At 45.7% G+C, this 14,864-nt stretch overlaps 1 protein-coding gene across 1 annotated transcript in view; it reads left to right on the top strand.

Moving 5' to 3' along the window:
• Nucleotides 1-6,075, top strand: part of LOC108797490 (rho GTPase-activating protein 39-like) — an 87,964-nt gene extending 81,889 nt beyond the window's left edge. The window contains exons 9-10 of the mRNA XM_018569091.1: nucleotides 2,348-2,517; nucleotides 5,434-6,075. Of these exons, the coding sequence (XP_018424593.1) occupies nucleotides 2,348-2,517; nucleotides 5,434-5,628 (365 nt within the window). The 3' untranslated portion in view covers nucleotides 5,629-6,075. The remainder of the gene's footprint in view (nucleotides 1-2,347; nucleotides 2,518-5,433) is intronic.
• Nucleotides 6,076-14,864: the final 8,789 nt, after the last annotated feature.

Raw genomic sequence — 14,864 nt, 5'->3', positions numbered from 1 at the left:
TGGGGGGGGGGGGGGGGCTTTGGGGTCCCCCTTAAAATGCCTACCAGACCTAAGTGTCTGGTATGAATTTGTAGGGGAATCCACACATTTATTTTTTTACATTGGGGGTCCTCTCTAACATTCCTACCAGACCTAAAGGGTCTGGTATGAATTGGGAGGAGACCCCACACAGTTTTTTGGGTTTTTCTTTTTACACTGACATTTTCATTCTGTTCGCTACCTCTAATGTAGTGAACAGAATGACCGAGCCCAATGCTGCTCGGCTGCATTCGGCTCTTCACTCTCTGCTGTTTGGCCCCTTTGAGAATAGGGGTGAACAGCAGAGAAAGAACTTCCAAACGTTCGCCTCAGCCGATGCAGATGTTGCATCGGCTGAGGCGTACAAGTTCTTGAACAGCCTCAGCAAGTTCGGCTTAGTCGAAGGGAGGTGAAGTGGGCCGAATGCAGCCAATGTACAGCTAAAAATAGCCATACAGGGCTGCAGTGAATAGCCGAACAGGCTTCGGCTCCCTTCACTTCAGTTTTGTTATTCATTTGGCTGCCTTCGGAAGCTTAGTGAATAACCCCCTAAATAAAAAAAGTGATTTTCCTTCTGCAGTACTTTCCCTTAGGAACTGTCCCCCCGCAGTACTTCTTCTCTGCCACTAGATGTCCTCAGTTTCCAGGTTTAATGACATATCATGAATCAAGTCACTTCCACTTAACCTAAGCTTTTATGGACCCGCCCCCAGTCTGTGATTGAACAGTGAAGGAGCAGCAGCACAGTGATGAGCTCCTCTCTCTGCTTTCTCCTTCTATTGGCATGCTTCATGTGAGCACATGAACTGATTGTCTCTTTGTTCTGCTTCCCCCTCGCCTAACTCTGCTGCACAAAGACTGCAAGAGGCGAATATATCAGGTCATATTGAAGCACTTACACTGCTTACATTTAAAATGTTTATTTCTGCTCCTTTTTTTGTTTAAAAATATTTTTTTTTCTCTTAACTGCTGCAGCTTTGTTTTGATAGCACCGTACACTGTTTGACTTATAATTATATTCCTTTCAGGAATATAATTTCATGTAAATATAATAATATATGTAATTCTCTTTCTGATCAGTGTATCTTAAATGATGTCCCAAAATGCATTCTTTCCATTTGTGTAGAAAATTAATTGTTTTCCCTGTGGAAGAATATATTAGCCCGCAGGCGGCCTTTATAAGCTTGCTGTAACTTTTAGCGCAGCTCTTAGCAGAAGGAATGTACAGCTGATGGAATGGTATTAGGGGCCAGGTTGGAGAAAGTCGGCTCCTCTTTGATGATACTCATGTTGAAGCTAGCTGTTATCGGGTGCAGACTTACAGGAAAACTCAGGCCGGTGATGACAAGTAGCAATGTCGGGCATTTGGGCAGGATATAGCGGCGTACATTACCATAGGAATTTGTGCTATAACGGTCGGTGAGCTTGCTTTGGTTACCGTCCTCTATACAGAAATACAACATTAAAAAAAGAAAATCGACTTTCAGCACAGGGGGGATGGAAAAACAACCTCAAGGATTATAGCTGCCGTGCTGTTACAAATCCGACTCTGCATAGGAGCCGTCCAGATATATCTGTAAGCACTTTAGATCAGGGGCGTCCCGAGGCCGGGTGTCACCCGGAGCGGATACCGGGTGACACCCCGCCATGACATCATCGCCCATGCGTGTGATGTCACCTCGCTCGTGCGCCATTACGTCATTGTGCATGCACCGCCATCTTTTTTATACCTGCCGGCGGCCATCTTGGTGACGTTCAACCGGCGGGATAAGGTATGCAGCGTGGTCCCCTCCCCTCTCTCCTGCAGCTGTCAAGCTCTCGGTCCATGACTGAGTGCCTGACTTTTCAGAGGGGGTGACACCAAAATGACTGTCAGTCCTTTTGTGTCACCCCTCCAATGGTGTCACCCGGGTGCGGGCCGCACCCCCCTTGTGACGCCACTGCTTTAGAGATAGATGTTTGTTACCAAATTAATGAGAGGATTCATACAAATTTTAAAGCAGAACTCCGGGAAAATTAAATGTAACCCTTGCAGTTGGGCTACACCGGCACTGCATGGGTTAAGTGCTTGTTTTGTCTAGGGAGCTAAAATAGTTCTACTTACCCGAACCACAATACGGGCTTCCTCTTACACCGGTCCCTTCAGCCTCGCTCTCCCTCCACTCCAGCTCTCCAAGGTCCTGTGAGTCTCCATGTTCTATACCGTGTGTAGGATGTGAGGATGCTGAGGGACATTCCATCGCTGGTGCAGAAGAAGAGACTGGCTGAATGGAATTTTCAGAATGTTTTTATAGATATGATGTTAAGTTGTTTTTTCATTTCTTCCAAGCATCCCTGTTGAAGCTTTGGTATCGTGAGTTGGAGGAGCCCCTTATCCCGCAGCAGTTCTACAAACAGTGCATCACCAACTATGAAAACCCTGACGCAGCAGTGTCTGTCGTTAAGCAGCTTCCGGAACTGAACCGGCTGGTGCTGTGTTACCTCATCCACTTCCTCCAGGTGGGTTAGTGCATTAGGGACAGATGGACAGTGTTATACAGAAAGACCGTAACTTGTTACTGACCATTTCTTGCACCACTTTGAGTACATAGACCTGAGTGATCAGAGCAGGGTTGGGCAAACTCCGGCCCGGCTCCAGTTATGGCGAAACTACAAACGTCATCATGCCTGTGGCTGTCAGTCTTACAATGCCTAACGGGGTTTGTTCTTGCACCACAGCTGGAGGGCCGGGGTTGGCCTACCCCTGGATTGATGGGTACCTCTGGCGTGTATTGCTCATACTGTCCAAACACTCCCGGAGAGGCTGAATGATTGGCTTTATTTCACATTGATTCCCTTTAAATCAACATGGAGTTCAGTGTCTACGGTTCTGCAGTCTACAGAGGGAAACATTCAACCTTTCCTTTGCAGCACAGCGGAGCAATTTATATATGAGCGCGGAGAGCCCAACATTTCATAGACACAGCTGCGTTCTGTAGGCACACCTTTCACCTATGGGAGGGGTAGGCAATCTCAACACTCCAGCTTTTGTAGAACTACAAGTCCCATGTTGATTACAAGCCCCTGAAAGCCACAGGCATGACTCCCAGACAGGGTCGTCCCTATAATGAGGCAGTCTGATTCTGTTGCCTTGGGCGGCATCTCTTAGGGTCATGTGGGAGGGCTGCAGGCTGAGTGACATGGCCGCTCTGCTGCACAATATTTGCAGTGTGCCTTCTGCCCCCTTTCCAGCCTGATGAGACGAGTAAGGGCCATACACATCTAACTGCCCAGCTCTTAGCAACCTGGGTAGCTCTGACCAGCATCCTGCCCAGTGATGTCACTGGTTGCCAGGAACTGTGGGGACGCTGGCCAGAGCGGAGGCATCACTCTCCACCAGCGATCCCCTACCTCACCACTGAGTGCATGCACCCCCACCCCTATGCCCCCAACCCCGTCTCGGGTGGCAAAATGGACCAGGACACCTCTGCTTCCAGAGGCAGTGGCATGATGGGATTTATAATTTCACCACAGCGGGAGGTGCCAAGGTTGACTACCCCAAGCAGATTTGGAACATTTTTCCATTTGACTTTAAAGGGAACCTTCAGGAGAAAAAAAGACAAAAACTTGCTGCAGTCCTAAAGTATAGGCAGCTGGAGGTGCCTGTACATAACCTCGCTCTCCGCATGCTTGTTCCAGGTCAGTGGCTTAAGACGACAGAAGGACGTCTGCAATGGCAGCCTCCATAATCCAGAAAAGCATTTTCTTTCTCTTTTAATTGCTGCATCCAAACAGGATCTAGAAGTGAAAGGGATATGTGTGTGTAAATCATGTACACCAATACACCCACATGAGGCTAGTTCAGGGGTGGCCAACTCTGGCCCTCCAGCTGTTGTGGAACTGCAAATCCTGACGGTTACAGGCAGGACTCCCAGAGGCAGGAGCATATTGGGATTTGTAGTTAAACCACAGCTGGAGGGCTGGAGTTGCCCACCCCTGGGCAAGTTCATGGGCCTTCCATTTTTCATGGTCACTGTTTGAGCCCTTCATGGCCACAACACGAGTACAAATGTAACATGGCCCCTGACTTGAGAATGTTAATAAACATTGCAGCATAGAACTAGCAATGTGCAACTGTGTGTGTTCCTAGTCCTCAGACCCGCTGCCAATCAGAAAGGTGGGTTGTAGCGTTATTCTCAAGTTACCTGGCACATGCCAGCACTGCTAAACTTGGCCTGGCCACAAAAAAACTGTGGTCACAAAAGGGTTAAAGGTTAAGTTTACCTTTCCATCCTTGCCTGAACCACGGGGTTCTCCTCCCCGCAGGTTGGTGTACATTTTTTTATTCAGCATGGCTGTATATGGCATCATCCTTTGACAGGATCTGTGAATGGAGAAAGTACAAGTCCCATCAGCCACCTCAGCAGAGGGACTTGCACTTCTGAAAGGAATACAATTGCAGCGATGTCACTTGTAGTTCATTCGTTCTCCCTCCTGTCCATGTTACTGAATATCCATACCAAGGTACGGACATAGATGGGAGGAACAGTCTGCAGGAGTCCAATTAGTTGATCTTTCTTAAACAGAGGGATGCCAGGTGGGTGAAGCTCAGCCCTACAGTCAGGGATGTCAAGCCCATAATGACAAAGTGAAACCTGGATCGGGGGGGCACATAGTGGAGAAAGAGCTGGTCCAGCACTGACAGAAATTGGACACATCCAGAAGAGGAGAGGGCTTTGCCGTGCGAGGAGGGGAGGGGGCTGTGCTAACTGATTGACTCTTCTGGAGTAGTCGGAATTTCTATCAATTTCAAAGGCAAACAATAATTGATGGAAAGGAAACATACTATAAGTATAGATTTAAAATACTTAATTTTGGCCCCTTTCACACGGGCAATCCGATCAGGTCCACTTGTTGGTTTTTGAAGGGGACTGGATCGGATGGGCAGCCGTTTTTAAATGGATGAGCGTCAGTTTACACCTGGCTACCCCCGGCTGTGGCCAAGTCCAGAAAAACAACCTGATCAGAGTTCTGTTTCACCGGACCTGATTTTGCTGGATTTGGGGTAATGTGATGTAAATGGGCACATGTTCGTTTACTTCCAATTCCCCATAGACTGACATGTGTTCTGGTAATTGCAGTTTCTTTCTCCATCACAAGAGGTAAAAACTGGATGGACACGAATGTCACAGTGTTGACATATGATCCGTACTTGTACAATCAGGAGTGCACAGATCAGACGGTGTGAAAGTGGCCTTTGCTGTGCTTTTTCCTGCAATTTTGTTAGGTTGGTGACAGGGTCTCCATAACAATTGTCTCTAGAAAGCCCTGTATTCTTTGTCTATCATGAGGTTTACATCTCCCCTTAACTGTTGTATAATGAATGGTTGCATTCTAAACATTGAAGTCTTACCTGTTTATTTGTTACCCACGCAGATCTTCTCTCAGCCTTCCAAAGTGGGCACCACCAAGATGGACGTTAACAACCTAGCCATGGTCATGGCACCCAATTGTCTGCGCTGCCAGTCAGATGAGCCCAGGATCATCTTCGAGAACACCAGGAAAGAGATGTCATTCATCAGAATGTTGATCGTCCACCTGGACACAAGCTTCGTCCAGGGCTTAGTCTGAGAACAAGAGATGCCGCTGCCACCTTGTCTTTCGGTCTGGCCTACCTGTGTATATAATTGTGCATTATTTCTTCACCCCCGAGAGTTGCAGGGTGCGGTCCCTCCAGGGGTTAAAAGATGTCCCATGTACAGAATCTTCTCAGGATACTTCTAGCACTTTCTGAAAGCAGTTAAGCTGGGCTGTCGTTGTGGCCGTAGACGCCAAAGGCGCTGGCATAACCACCGGCCTTCTATTGTCGTCAGAGGTGCTCTGTGAAACTGGTTTAATTGTATCTAATCTTCATTACTGTGAATTAACATAATACCATCTTCTTTTCCTGCCTTTATCAAGATTTCATTCTTAACCCAGTGCCATCTTATGTGAGATGTGTGAAAAAAAAAATTAATGAAAGCTTTTATTTATATGTTGCACCCTCTGGGGGGACCACACCTCTTAATATATATGTATTTTTTTATCCCCGGTGTTTACTTTTTATGCTTTAATTTTAATGCCAGAACTCACGGTGTCCCCATTGTGAACCATGTTCCTTACTCTGTGGTATGTCAAGCCTTATTGTCCAATAACTTATTCAGTGCCGTGTCACCCGTGGTCGACATAAACTTGGGTAACGTTTACAAATTTAATTTTATAGTGGATCCCTTTCTGAACATTGAAATGTATTGATCTGTGTTAGATTTCAGCAGACGCCTTAAAATTCACTCTGAGAAAGCTGACCCCTGCATTGAACCCTCCATGTAATAAAACACCCTTCTTTATTAGCAGCAAGGATAGATTGGCTCAGTGATGCCAATAGAGGACTAAAAAACAGCTTCACCAATATACTTCTTTCTAGACAGGAAATGATCCCACCCTACCTCGGCCTTCCCCAGGGGTTTGGATTTGTCTAATGATTATGGTACCATAATCATGTCTATAATCATTCTGGATGTGGCAGGCCAGCCAACTTGGCCAGTGGCCTAAATTTCATATATCTACTAGAGCAGAGGTAGCCAAACTCCGGCCCTCCAGCTGTGGTGAAACTACAAATCCCATGATGCATCTCTCTCCGGGAGTCATGTCTGTGGCTGTGAGAATCTTGGGATTTGTAGTTCCTCCACAGCTGGAGGGCCAGAGTTTGGCTACCCCTGTACTAGAGGGTAAATGATGCATATTCCCTCGCACCACACCCTGTATCCGGGCCCTACCTTCATAGCAACGTACCGCTGGTGACAACAGTAGCTTGAAATGTAGGGCCTGTGAATGGGTGAAATTGGACATTTTGTAGCCCAGAATTGGGAGATGGGATGTTCTCTCCATGTTGCTATACAGAGGAGTCCTAAAGCTTCACATTTCAGTTAAAGTCGACTTCCCATTTAAATTATTTTTATCAATAAGAAGTAATCATTTTTTGGGAACTTAATTTGCATAAATGAGTCCAAGCTTTTGAATTGCTTAATAGGAGCCTCTATCTTTCCAATCAAAGCCTTTATTTAAAAAAAAGAACCATCAAAAATCTGTTCACAAGCCTAGCTATGTACCATAATAATGGAATTCAGTGCCTCTTGTAGCAGGAATGGGTGGCAGGATGTTGCAGTTGCATGCTGCCCATTTGGGGGATTGTTTTCCTCTAGCAAAGTACAAAGCTCTTTCCTGTTTCCTGTTGTAGAACCCGGCTTTGTCAGAACGCCCCCTGCCTATTTCAAAACAAGTAGAAGTCCTCACCACAATGGTCCAGTATTTTGCTGAGGTCATGTGACTGAACTGGCAAATCTTAATTAGACATACTGATCACACTTGTGTCTTTTCTGGCTGTCAGGGGTTAGTGGTGGTGGGGTTTCTGTAGCTCAGCCATTTCCCTTTACATGGAAAAGGTCTCATTTACTATGTGTCGGAGGTAGCCACTCTCCATAATGTCTATTTCCACCAATCAGATTCTTCTCTTCATAGTCTTGCAATCCCGTCATGACAGCTAAAAGCCGATTGGTTGCTGTTTTGGCAATATGAGAAACTTTTAGAAATGAGGGTCACGTTTATCATTTTTGATGAATCTACAGGACAGCGGTCTTATTCATTTGGGGACAGAGCAAAGTAGAGTAACCCATGGCCACCCAACGCCTATACTGTATATCATTCACCAATATACTCGGTAAACCCCAAATCTTGTACTGTGGGTTACAGTATGAGGCACATCCTTGTATCCTTGGCTCTTTTTTGTTGAGTAATCCCAAAAAATCTAACAGAAAGCCTATGAAGAAAATGTTTACGGTTTGTTACAAAAATTGTATGTATATAAAATATATATATTTATTGACCTGTATATACACTAAATATGCAAAAGACTGCATATTGCTGCCACAAGACCCTGTCATCTCTCCGGCTCAACCAATCAGGTGATGATTAGGGCATTGGGGCGGCCTAAGCCTTGATGATGTGGGAATATGTAAAGCAGGCCAAGGATTCTGGGGTTAGATGACTTCTGCCAAAAGTACTAGTACAGTGGCTAAAACTGCATGCTGGTAGCTGTCATTCAACACAAGTCCATGATATTCACACCTTCAAGGGACTCTGTTACTTTGTCCATATAGTCTCTTTCAACCCTACTCACTGACCGTCTTGTATGCTCCTTTGCTGCATTCCCCCACAGCTATGTTCCTCCTATGTCCATTACCCATTGTAAACTCCATGTCTGATGATGTTTGAGCTTACTTAGGGTTGGTGACCTCCACATGTGACAGTCTTCTTGTCCTGACCTGCTCATGTGACAGTGTTTGGGACTGGTGATTTGTTGCCAGTCCTGAGCACTGCATCATGGAAGGAAGTCACATGCTCTCCCATACTCTTAAAGCACAGAGTACCTTGCTGCATTGCTGTGGAGTCATGGAAGGTGCTGGATCATGAGGAAGGTCAGCATAGGTTGGTCAGGGAATGGGTTTTAAGAAAAAAACAGCTACTTTGCCAAGTGACATCATCTCTTTTAGTTTACTACTAAGGTTTTGAGTTAATTCTAGTTCAAGATGGGATTGACCCCTTAGGGCATGTATTCCAGGTATGAATGACTACTGGTGGGTCAAGTAAAGGAGTCTCATTTCTCCTGATACATTCTCTGTAATGTAAATACAGCAAAGTCCCTCTGTGACCACAATACACAATACTAGTAATGGCTGTAGAAGATGGTTTGCGATCCCCCAACAGATTACAAGAAGCTCCTTGCAATGGCCTCTGCAGATCATCATCCTCAGAAATGATAGTCCGAAGATCTTTTCTGTAGAGTTCCCAATAAATATAGCAAAGCCGTGTCCGAATCAACCCAGCAGCATCTACACAAGCCTGAAACACCAGTCTGGTCTGACTAACTCTATAATAGTAAAGAACAAAAATGTACAGAGTATAACAGACGGCACATCTAAAAAATCATCCCAAGTATCCTATAATTAGGCAAACCAAAAAGTTTGGGTACCTGAGAACCAATGAGGATAGACATATGGGAAATTACTGCTGACTTGAGTCATTGGTCCAGAATGAGACTGCAGGATGGAAGGAAAGACTTTACTGTCTGCATGCTCGTTCCAGGTAACTGTCTTGGCAGTTAAAGCGATCCTGTTGCCAATGTCAATTTTAAGATAAAGCTGTTATGTAAAAGAAAATGTAAATGGCTCTCCCGCCGCCCGTGCCTCAGAATGCCACACCATTTCTGCGGGATCATCCAGGAGACTTCCGGGAGTGTCAATCACTTGTGTCTCCTGCAGCTCTGGTTCATCCTGCCGACCTCTTTGTCACTACTGTACCCAGAGGAGAAGTTAGTCATTCTGTCACCTGGGGCAAAGGCTCAGAGTTGCTCCCCCTTCAAAGGGAGAAATTCTCCATCCACACACCCAGTGGCGCCCCTCCTAAAGCGGCACCAGGGGCACATGCCCCCCAGCCCCCCTTAGCTTCGGCTCTGACTGTACCCGATATTGACATGGAAGTTGGCGGGAGGAACTATTAAATGCTGTGTGGGACCCAGAAGATCGCCACTCATGGAAGTGTTGTTTTCCAGCAGACCCTGGAGGTCAATTGCTCAGGAATGGGACAGCAGGAGAGGTCATTCTTTACATGTTTCTTCTAAGGTAACATTTATATGTTAAAATTGATTTTGGCAAGAGGGTCACATTAAGCCGAGGTCAGCAAAAGAGCCCACCAGTATGGGTTTGCAAAAAATCATGAGCAATGGAAACTTCCATGATCCCACCTCTACAAGTTCATTTTAGTGCCACATAGAGGTAACTGAACTTCTAAAACCAGAGGACTTCCTCAACCATGGACAGGCTTTGCCCCACTGCCTGCTTGTTGAGGAAGTGGAAGTACCAGCATACCCCCCTGTGTGACTGGACCTCCAATGCCTCTACCCCCAGCCAGGACCTGCCTACACAGAGCCATCTGTCACACAGTCTGAACGGTCTACAGTCCAAAATCTGTAACTTTCTGTCCTTGGAGTACCCTGATATTCTGTATGGTGAGGGTGTGTAGAGAACAGTTTTTGTTTTTGTTGAAAAAGAAGATAAAATGTAACTACTGTGATCACAAAAGTTTGCCTGTTGTAAAGATACAAAGCACTGTGTTTTCTCTGATATCGTTGTGCTGTTTGTTGTGAGGAATGCCCTTTATGAATCCTTTTATGTTTCACAAAGCCAAAATGCTTCCGGGGGAGACTGCAGATTTGCCTTCTGTGTTTGTTTTGTTTTTTTAATTCAGCTGAAGCTGGAAATCAATAAAAGGATCATTTGCATTTTTATTTTAGAAATCATAGTCTATGTTCTGCTATGTTTTTCTTTTGCGTGGAAATTATTTAAAGAATGCTCGGCTTTAATACTGTATGTAAGGAAGGTAACATTCTTGGAAGGGGGTACAAACCTTAAAGCAGGATTTCAGGCAAACTGCTGAAAGAACTACTCAGATTACAAATTAACCCTTGCAGTGGGGCTACTCCAGCATGGCAATGGTTAAGTGCTCGTTTTGGTCTAGAGTCTCTCTTTTGTTTCTCTCTCTTTCGTCTCTCTCTCTCGTCCCTCTCTCTCTCTTGTCTCTCTCTCGTCCCTCTCTCTTTCGTCTCTCTCTCTCTTTCGTCTCTCTCTCTCTTTCGTCTCTCTCTCTCTTTCTTTCGTCTCTCGATATATATTTTCACCTGATCCTCGGTCCTGGGGCAGTGACCGCTCATCTCTCTTCCCCTCTGCTCTGGCTACAGAATGTCCCTCGGCATCCTCACATCCAAGTCAAGTCAATGGACTTGTGCTTAAAAAAGAGGTGTCTGCAGGGCTTGGACCACCAGAGCCCAGGGGAGAAGAGGCTGCAGGGATCATCAGTCTAACAGCCAGGCTGGATCAAGGATCAGGTGAGTATATCTTTTAATTTTAGAGCCTAGACCAAAACAAGGATTTAACACATGCAGTGCAGGGGTAGCCCCACTGCAAGGGTTAATTTGTCATTTGCCCGTCGTTCTTCTTGTAATAGATATATGGAAGCTGTTGCCAAAAGAGTTGTAGCTTGCCCATCCAGTCCTTAGATTTACACAGCTCTTGCGCACAGCACAGTCTGGTCCGGCAGGGCAGGAGACCTGATTTTAACACTTACAGAACTTGCCCTCCCCAAATCCGTAACTGGATACAGGAGAGTCCTGAGGTATGCCACCAGGTCCCATCCTCTCTCGTGAAACTGTTGGGCTCTTGGTCCATGACCGAGTGCCTGACTTCTCAGAGGGGGTGACACCAAAACGACTGTTAGTCATTGTGGTGTCACCCAGTGTGGGACTAGTTTACTACTAAGGTTTTGAGTTAATTCTAGTTCAAGATGGGATTGACCCCTTAGGGCATGTATTCCAGGTATGAATGACTACTGGTGGGTCAAGTAAAGGAGTCTCATTTCTCCTGATACATTCTCTGTAATGTAAATACAGCAAAGTCCCTCTGTGACCACAATACACAATACTAGTAATGGCTGTAGAAGATGGTTTGCGATCCCCCAACAGATTACAAGAAGCTCCTTGCAATGGCCTCTGCAGATCATCATCCTCAGAAATGATAGTCCGAAGATCTTTTCTGTAGAGTTCCCAATAAATATAGCAAAGCCGTGTCCGAATCAACCCAGCAGCATCTACACAAGCCTGAAACACCAGTCTGGTCTGACTAACTCTATAATAGTAAAGAACAAAAATGTACAGAGTATAACAGACGGCACATCTAAAAAATCATCCCAAGTATCCTATAATTAGGCAAACCAAAAAGTTTGGGTACCTGAGAACCAATGAGGATAGACATATGGGAAATTACTGCTGACTTGAGTCATTGGTCCAGAATGAGACTGCAGGATGGAAGGAAAGACTTTACTGTCTGCATGCTCGTTCCAGGTAACTGTCTTGGCAGTTAAAGCGATCCTGTTGCCAATGTCAATTTTAAGATAAAGCTGTTATGTAAAAGAAAATGTAAATGGCTCTCCCGCCGCCCGTGCCTCAGAATGCCACACCATTTCTGCGGGATCATCCAGGAGACTTCCGGGAGTGTCAATCACTTGTGTCTCCTGCAGCTCTGGTTCATCCTGCCGACCTCTTTGTCACTACTGTACCCAGAGGAGAAGTTAGTCATTCTGTCACCTGGGGCAAAGGCTCAGAGTTGCTCCCCCTTCAAAGGGAGAAATTCTCCATCCACACACCCAGTGGCGCCCCTCCTAAAGCGGCACCAGGGGCACATGCCCCCCAGCCCCCCTTAGCTTCGGCTCTGACTGTACCCGATATTGACATGGAAGTTGGCGGGAGGAACTATTAAATGCTGTGTGGGACCCAGAAGATCGCCACTCATGGAAGTGTTGTTTTCCAGCAGACCCTGGAGGTCAATTGCTCAGGAATGGGACAGCAGGAGAGGTCATTCTTTACATGTTTCTTCTAAGGTAACATTTATATGTTAAAATTGATTTTGGCAAGAGGGTCACATTAAGCCGAGGTCAGCAAAAGAGCCCACCAGTATGGGTTTGCAAAAAATCATGAGCAATGGAAACTTCCATGATCCCACCTCTACAAGTTCATTTTAGTGCCACATAGAGGTAACTGAACTTCTAAAACCAGAGGACTTCCTCAACCATGGACAGGCTTTGCCCCACTGCCTGCTTGTTGAGGAAGTGGAAGTACCAGCATACCCCCCTGTGTGACTGGACCTCCAATGCCTCTACCCCCAGCCAGGACCTGCCTACACAGAGCCATCTGTCACACAGTCTGAACGGTCTACAGTCCAAAATCTGTAACTTTCTGTCCTTGGAGTACCCTGATATTCTGTATGGTGAGGGTGTGTAGAGAACAGTTTTTGTTTTTGTTGAAAAAGAAGATAAAATGTAACTACTGTGATCACAAAAGTTTGCCTGTTGTAAAGATACAAAGCACTGTGTTTTCTCTGATATCGTTGTGCTGTTTGTTGTGAGGAATGCCCTTTATGAATCCTTTTATGTTTCACAAAGCCAAAATGCTTCCGGGGGAGACTGCAGATTTGCCTTCTGTGTTTGTTTTGTTTTTTTAATTCAGCTGAAGCTGGAAATCAATAAAAGGATCATTTGCATTTTTATTTTAGAAATCATAGTCTATGTTCTGCTATGTTTTTCTTTTGCGTGGAAATTATTTAAAGAATGCTCGGCTTTAATACTGTATGTAAGGAAGGTAACATTCTTGGAAGGGGGTACAAACCTTAAAGCAGGATTTCAGGCAAACTGCTGAAAGAACTACTCAGATTACAAATTAACCCTTGCAGTGGGGCTACTCCAGCATGGCAATGGTTAAGTGCTCGTTTTGGTCTAGAGTCTCTCTTTTGTTTCTCTCTCTTTCGTCTCTCTCTCTCGTCCCTCTCTCTCTCTTGTCTCTCTCTCGTCCCTCTCTCTTTCGTCTCTCTCTCTCTTTCGTCTCTCTCTCTCTTTCGTCTCTCTCTCTCTTTCTTTCGTCTCTCGATATATATTTTCACCTGATCCTCGGTCCTGGGGCAGTGACCGCTCATCTCTCTTCCCCTCTGCTCTGGCTACAGAATGTCCCTCGGCATCCTCACATCCAAGTCAAGTCAATGGACTTGTGCTTAAAAAAGAGGTGTCTGCAGGGCTTGGACCACCAGAGCCCAGGGGAGAAGAGGCTGCAGGGATCATCAGTCTAACAGCCAGGCTGGATCAAGGATCAGGTGAGTATATCTTTTAATTTTAGAGCCTAGACCAAAACAAGGATTTAACACATGCAGTGCAGGGGTAGCCCCACTGCAAGGGTTAATTTGTCATTTGCCCGTCGTTCTTCTTGTAATAGATATATGGAAGCTGTTGCCAAAAGAGTTGTAGCTTGCCCATCCAGTCCTTAGATTTACACAGCTCTTGCGCACAGCACAGTCTGGTCCGGCAGGGCAGGAGACCTGATTTTAACACTTACAGAACTTGCCCTCCCCAAATCCGTAACTGGATACAGGAGAGTCCTGAGGTATGCCACCAGGTCCCATCCTCTCTCGTGAAACTGTTGGGCTCTTGGTATGTATAGTAAAAGTAGAGGCAGATGCCTGATGAGCTTGATCTCCCTCTCACGTCTGAACTCTGCTGCACAGGGACTGCCAGAGGCTGTACTATGAGGGGTCTCAGGCAAGCCACACGGCAAGGGTTACTCAAGTGCATGAATACGAGCTGGGGGCATTTTATGCTCAAGAAAAGAGAAGTGAGTTTTCTTCTTTTTTTCGTCAGTAAAAAGGGGAAATGTCTGTTATTACTTCTTTATTTCTTATAATTCTAAAAATATGAAATAGTTTGATGCTCATGGCTTAGCAGTGTGATCGAGCATTGTGACCCCTTGTGAGTATAATTGTGCTGAAACTGCCATCTGACCGTCTTATCTTGGTCCACCTATCGGTCCTATAAGGCACTGCAAGACTGACAGCCACAGGCATGACTACCAGAGGCCGAGGTATGATGGAATTTGTAGCTTTGCCACAGCTGGAGGGCCGAAGTTTGGCTACCCCTGCATTAGAGTATTGCAAAGGAACTTTAACAGTGAGGACATATGAAAGCCGCCATTGCTGATACCAAACTTACTTGTTGCCTTGCTGTTCATTGAGCTGGAACTAGCACGCAGAGTTTTGACTTCTGCCCTTATAGATCCGAATCCTTCTTTGAGGTCAGTGTCTCCAAATTATTTCAGCTAAAGACAGACGGGCAATTAGCAATTGTACCAAATGACCCAACTATGGCATAAGCTACACAAGTAGTAACACATGGCGGCAATC

The sequence above is a fragment of the Nanorana parkeri genome, unplaced genomic scaffold (genome assembly GCF_000935625.1).
Source record: "Nanorana parkeri isolate BGI_ZX_2015 unplaced genomic scaffold, ASM93562v1 scaffold1284, whole genome shotgun sequence".
Lineage (NCBI taxonomy): Eukaryota > Metazoa > Chordata > Amphibia > Anura > Dicroglossidae > Nanorana > Nanorana parkeri.
This window is presented reverse-complemented; position numbering and strand designations above follow the sequence as displayed.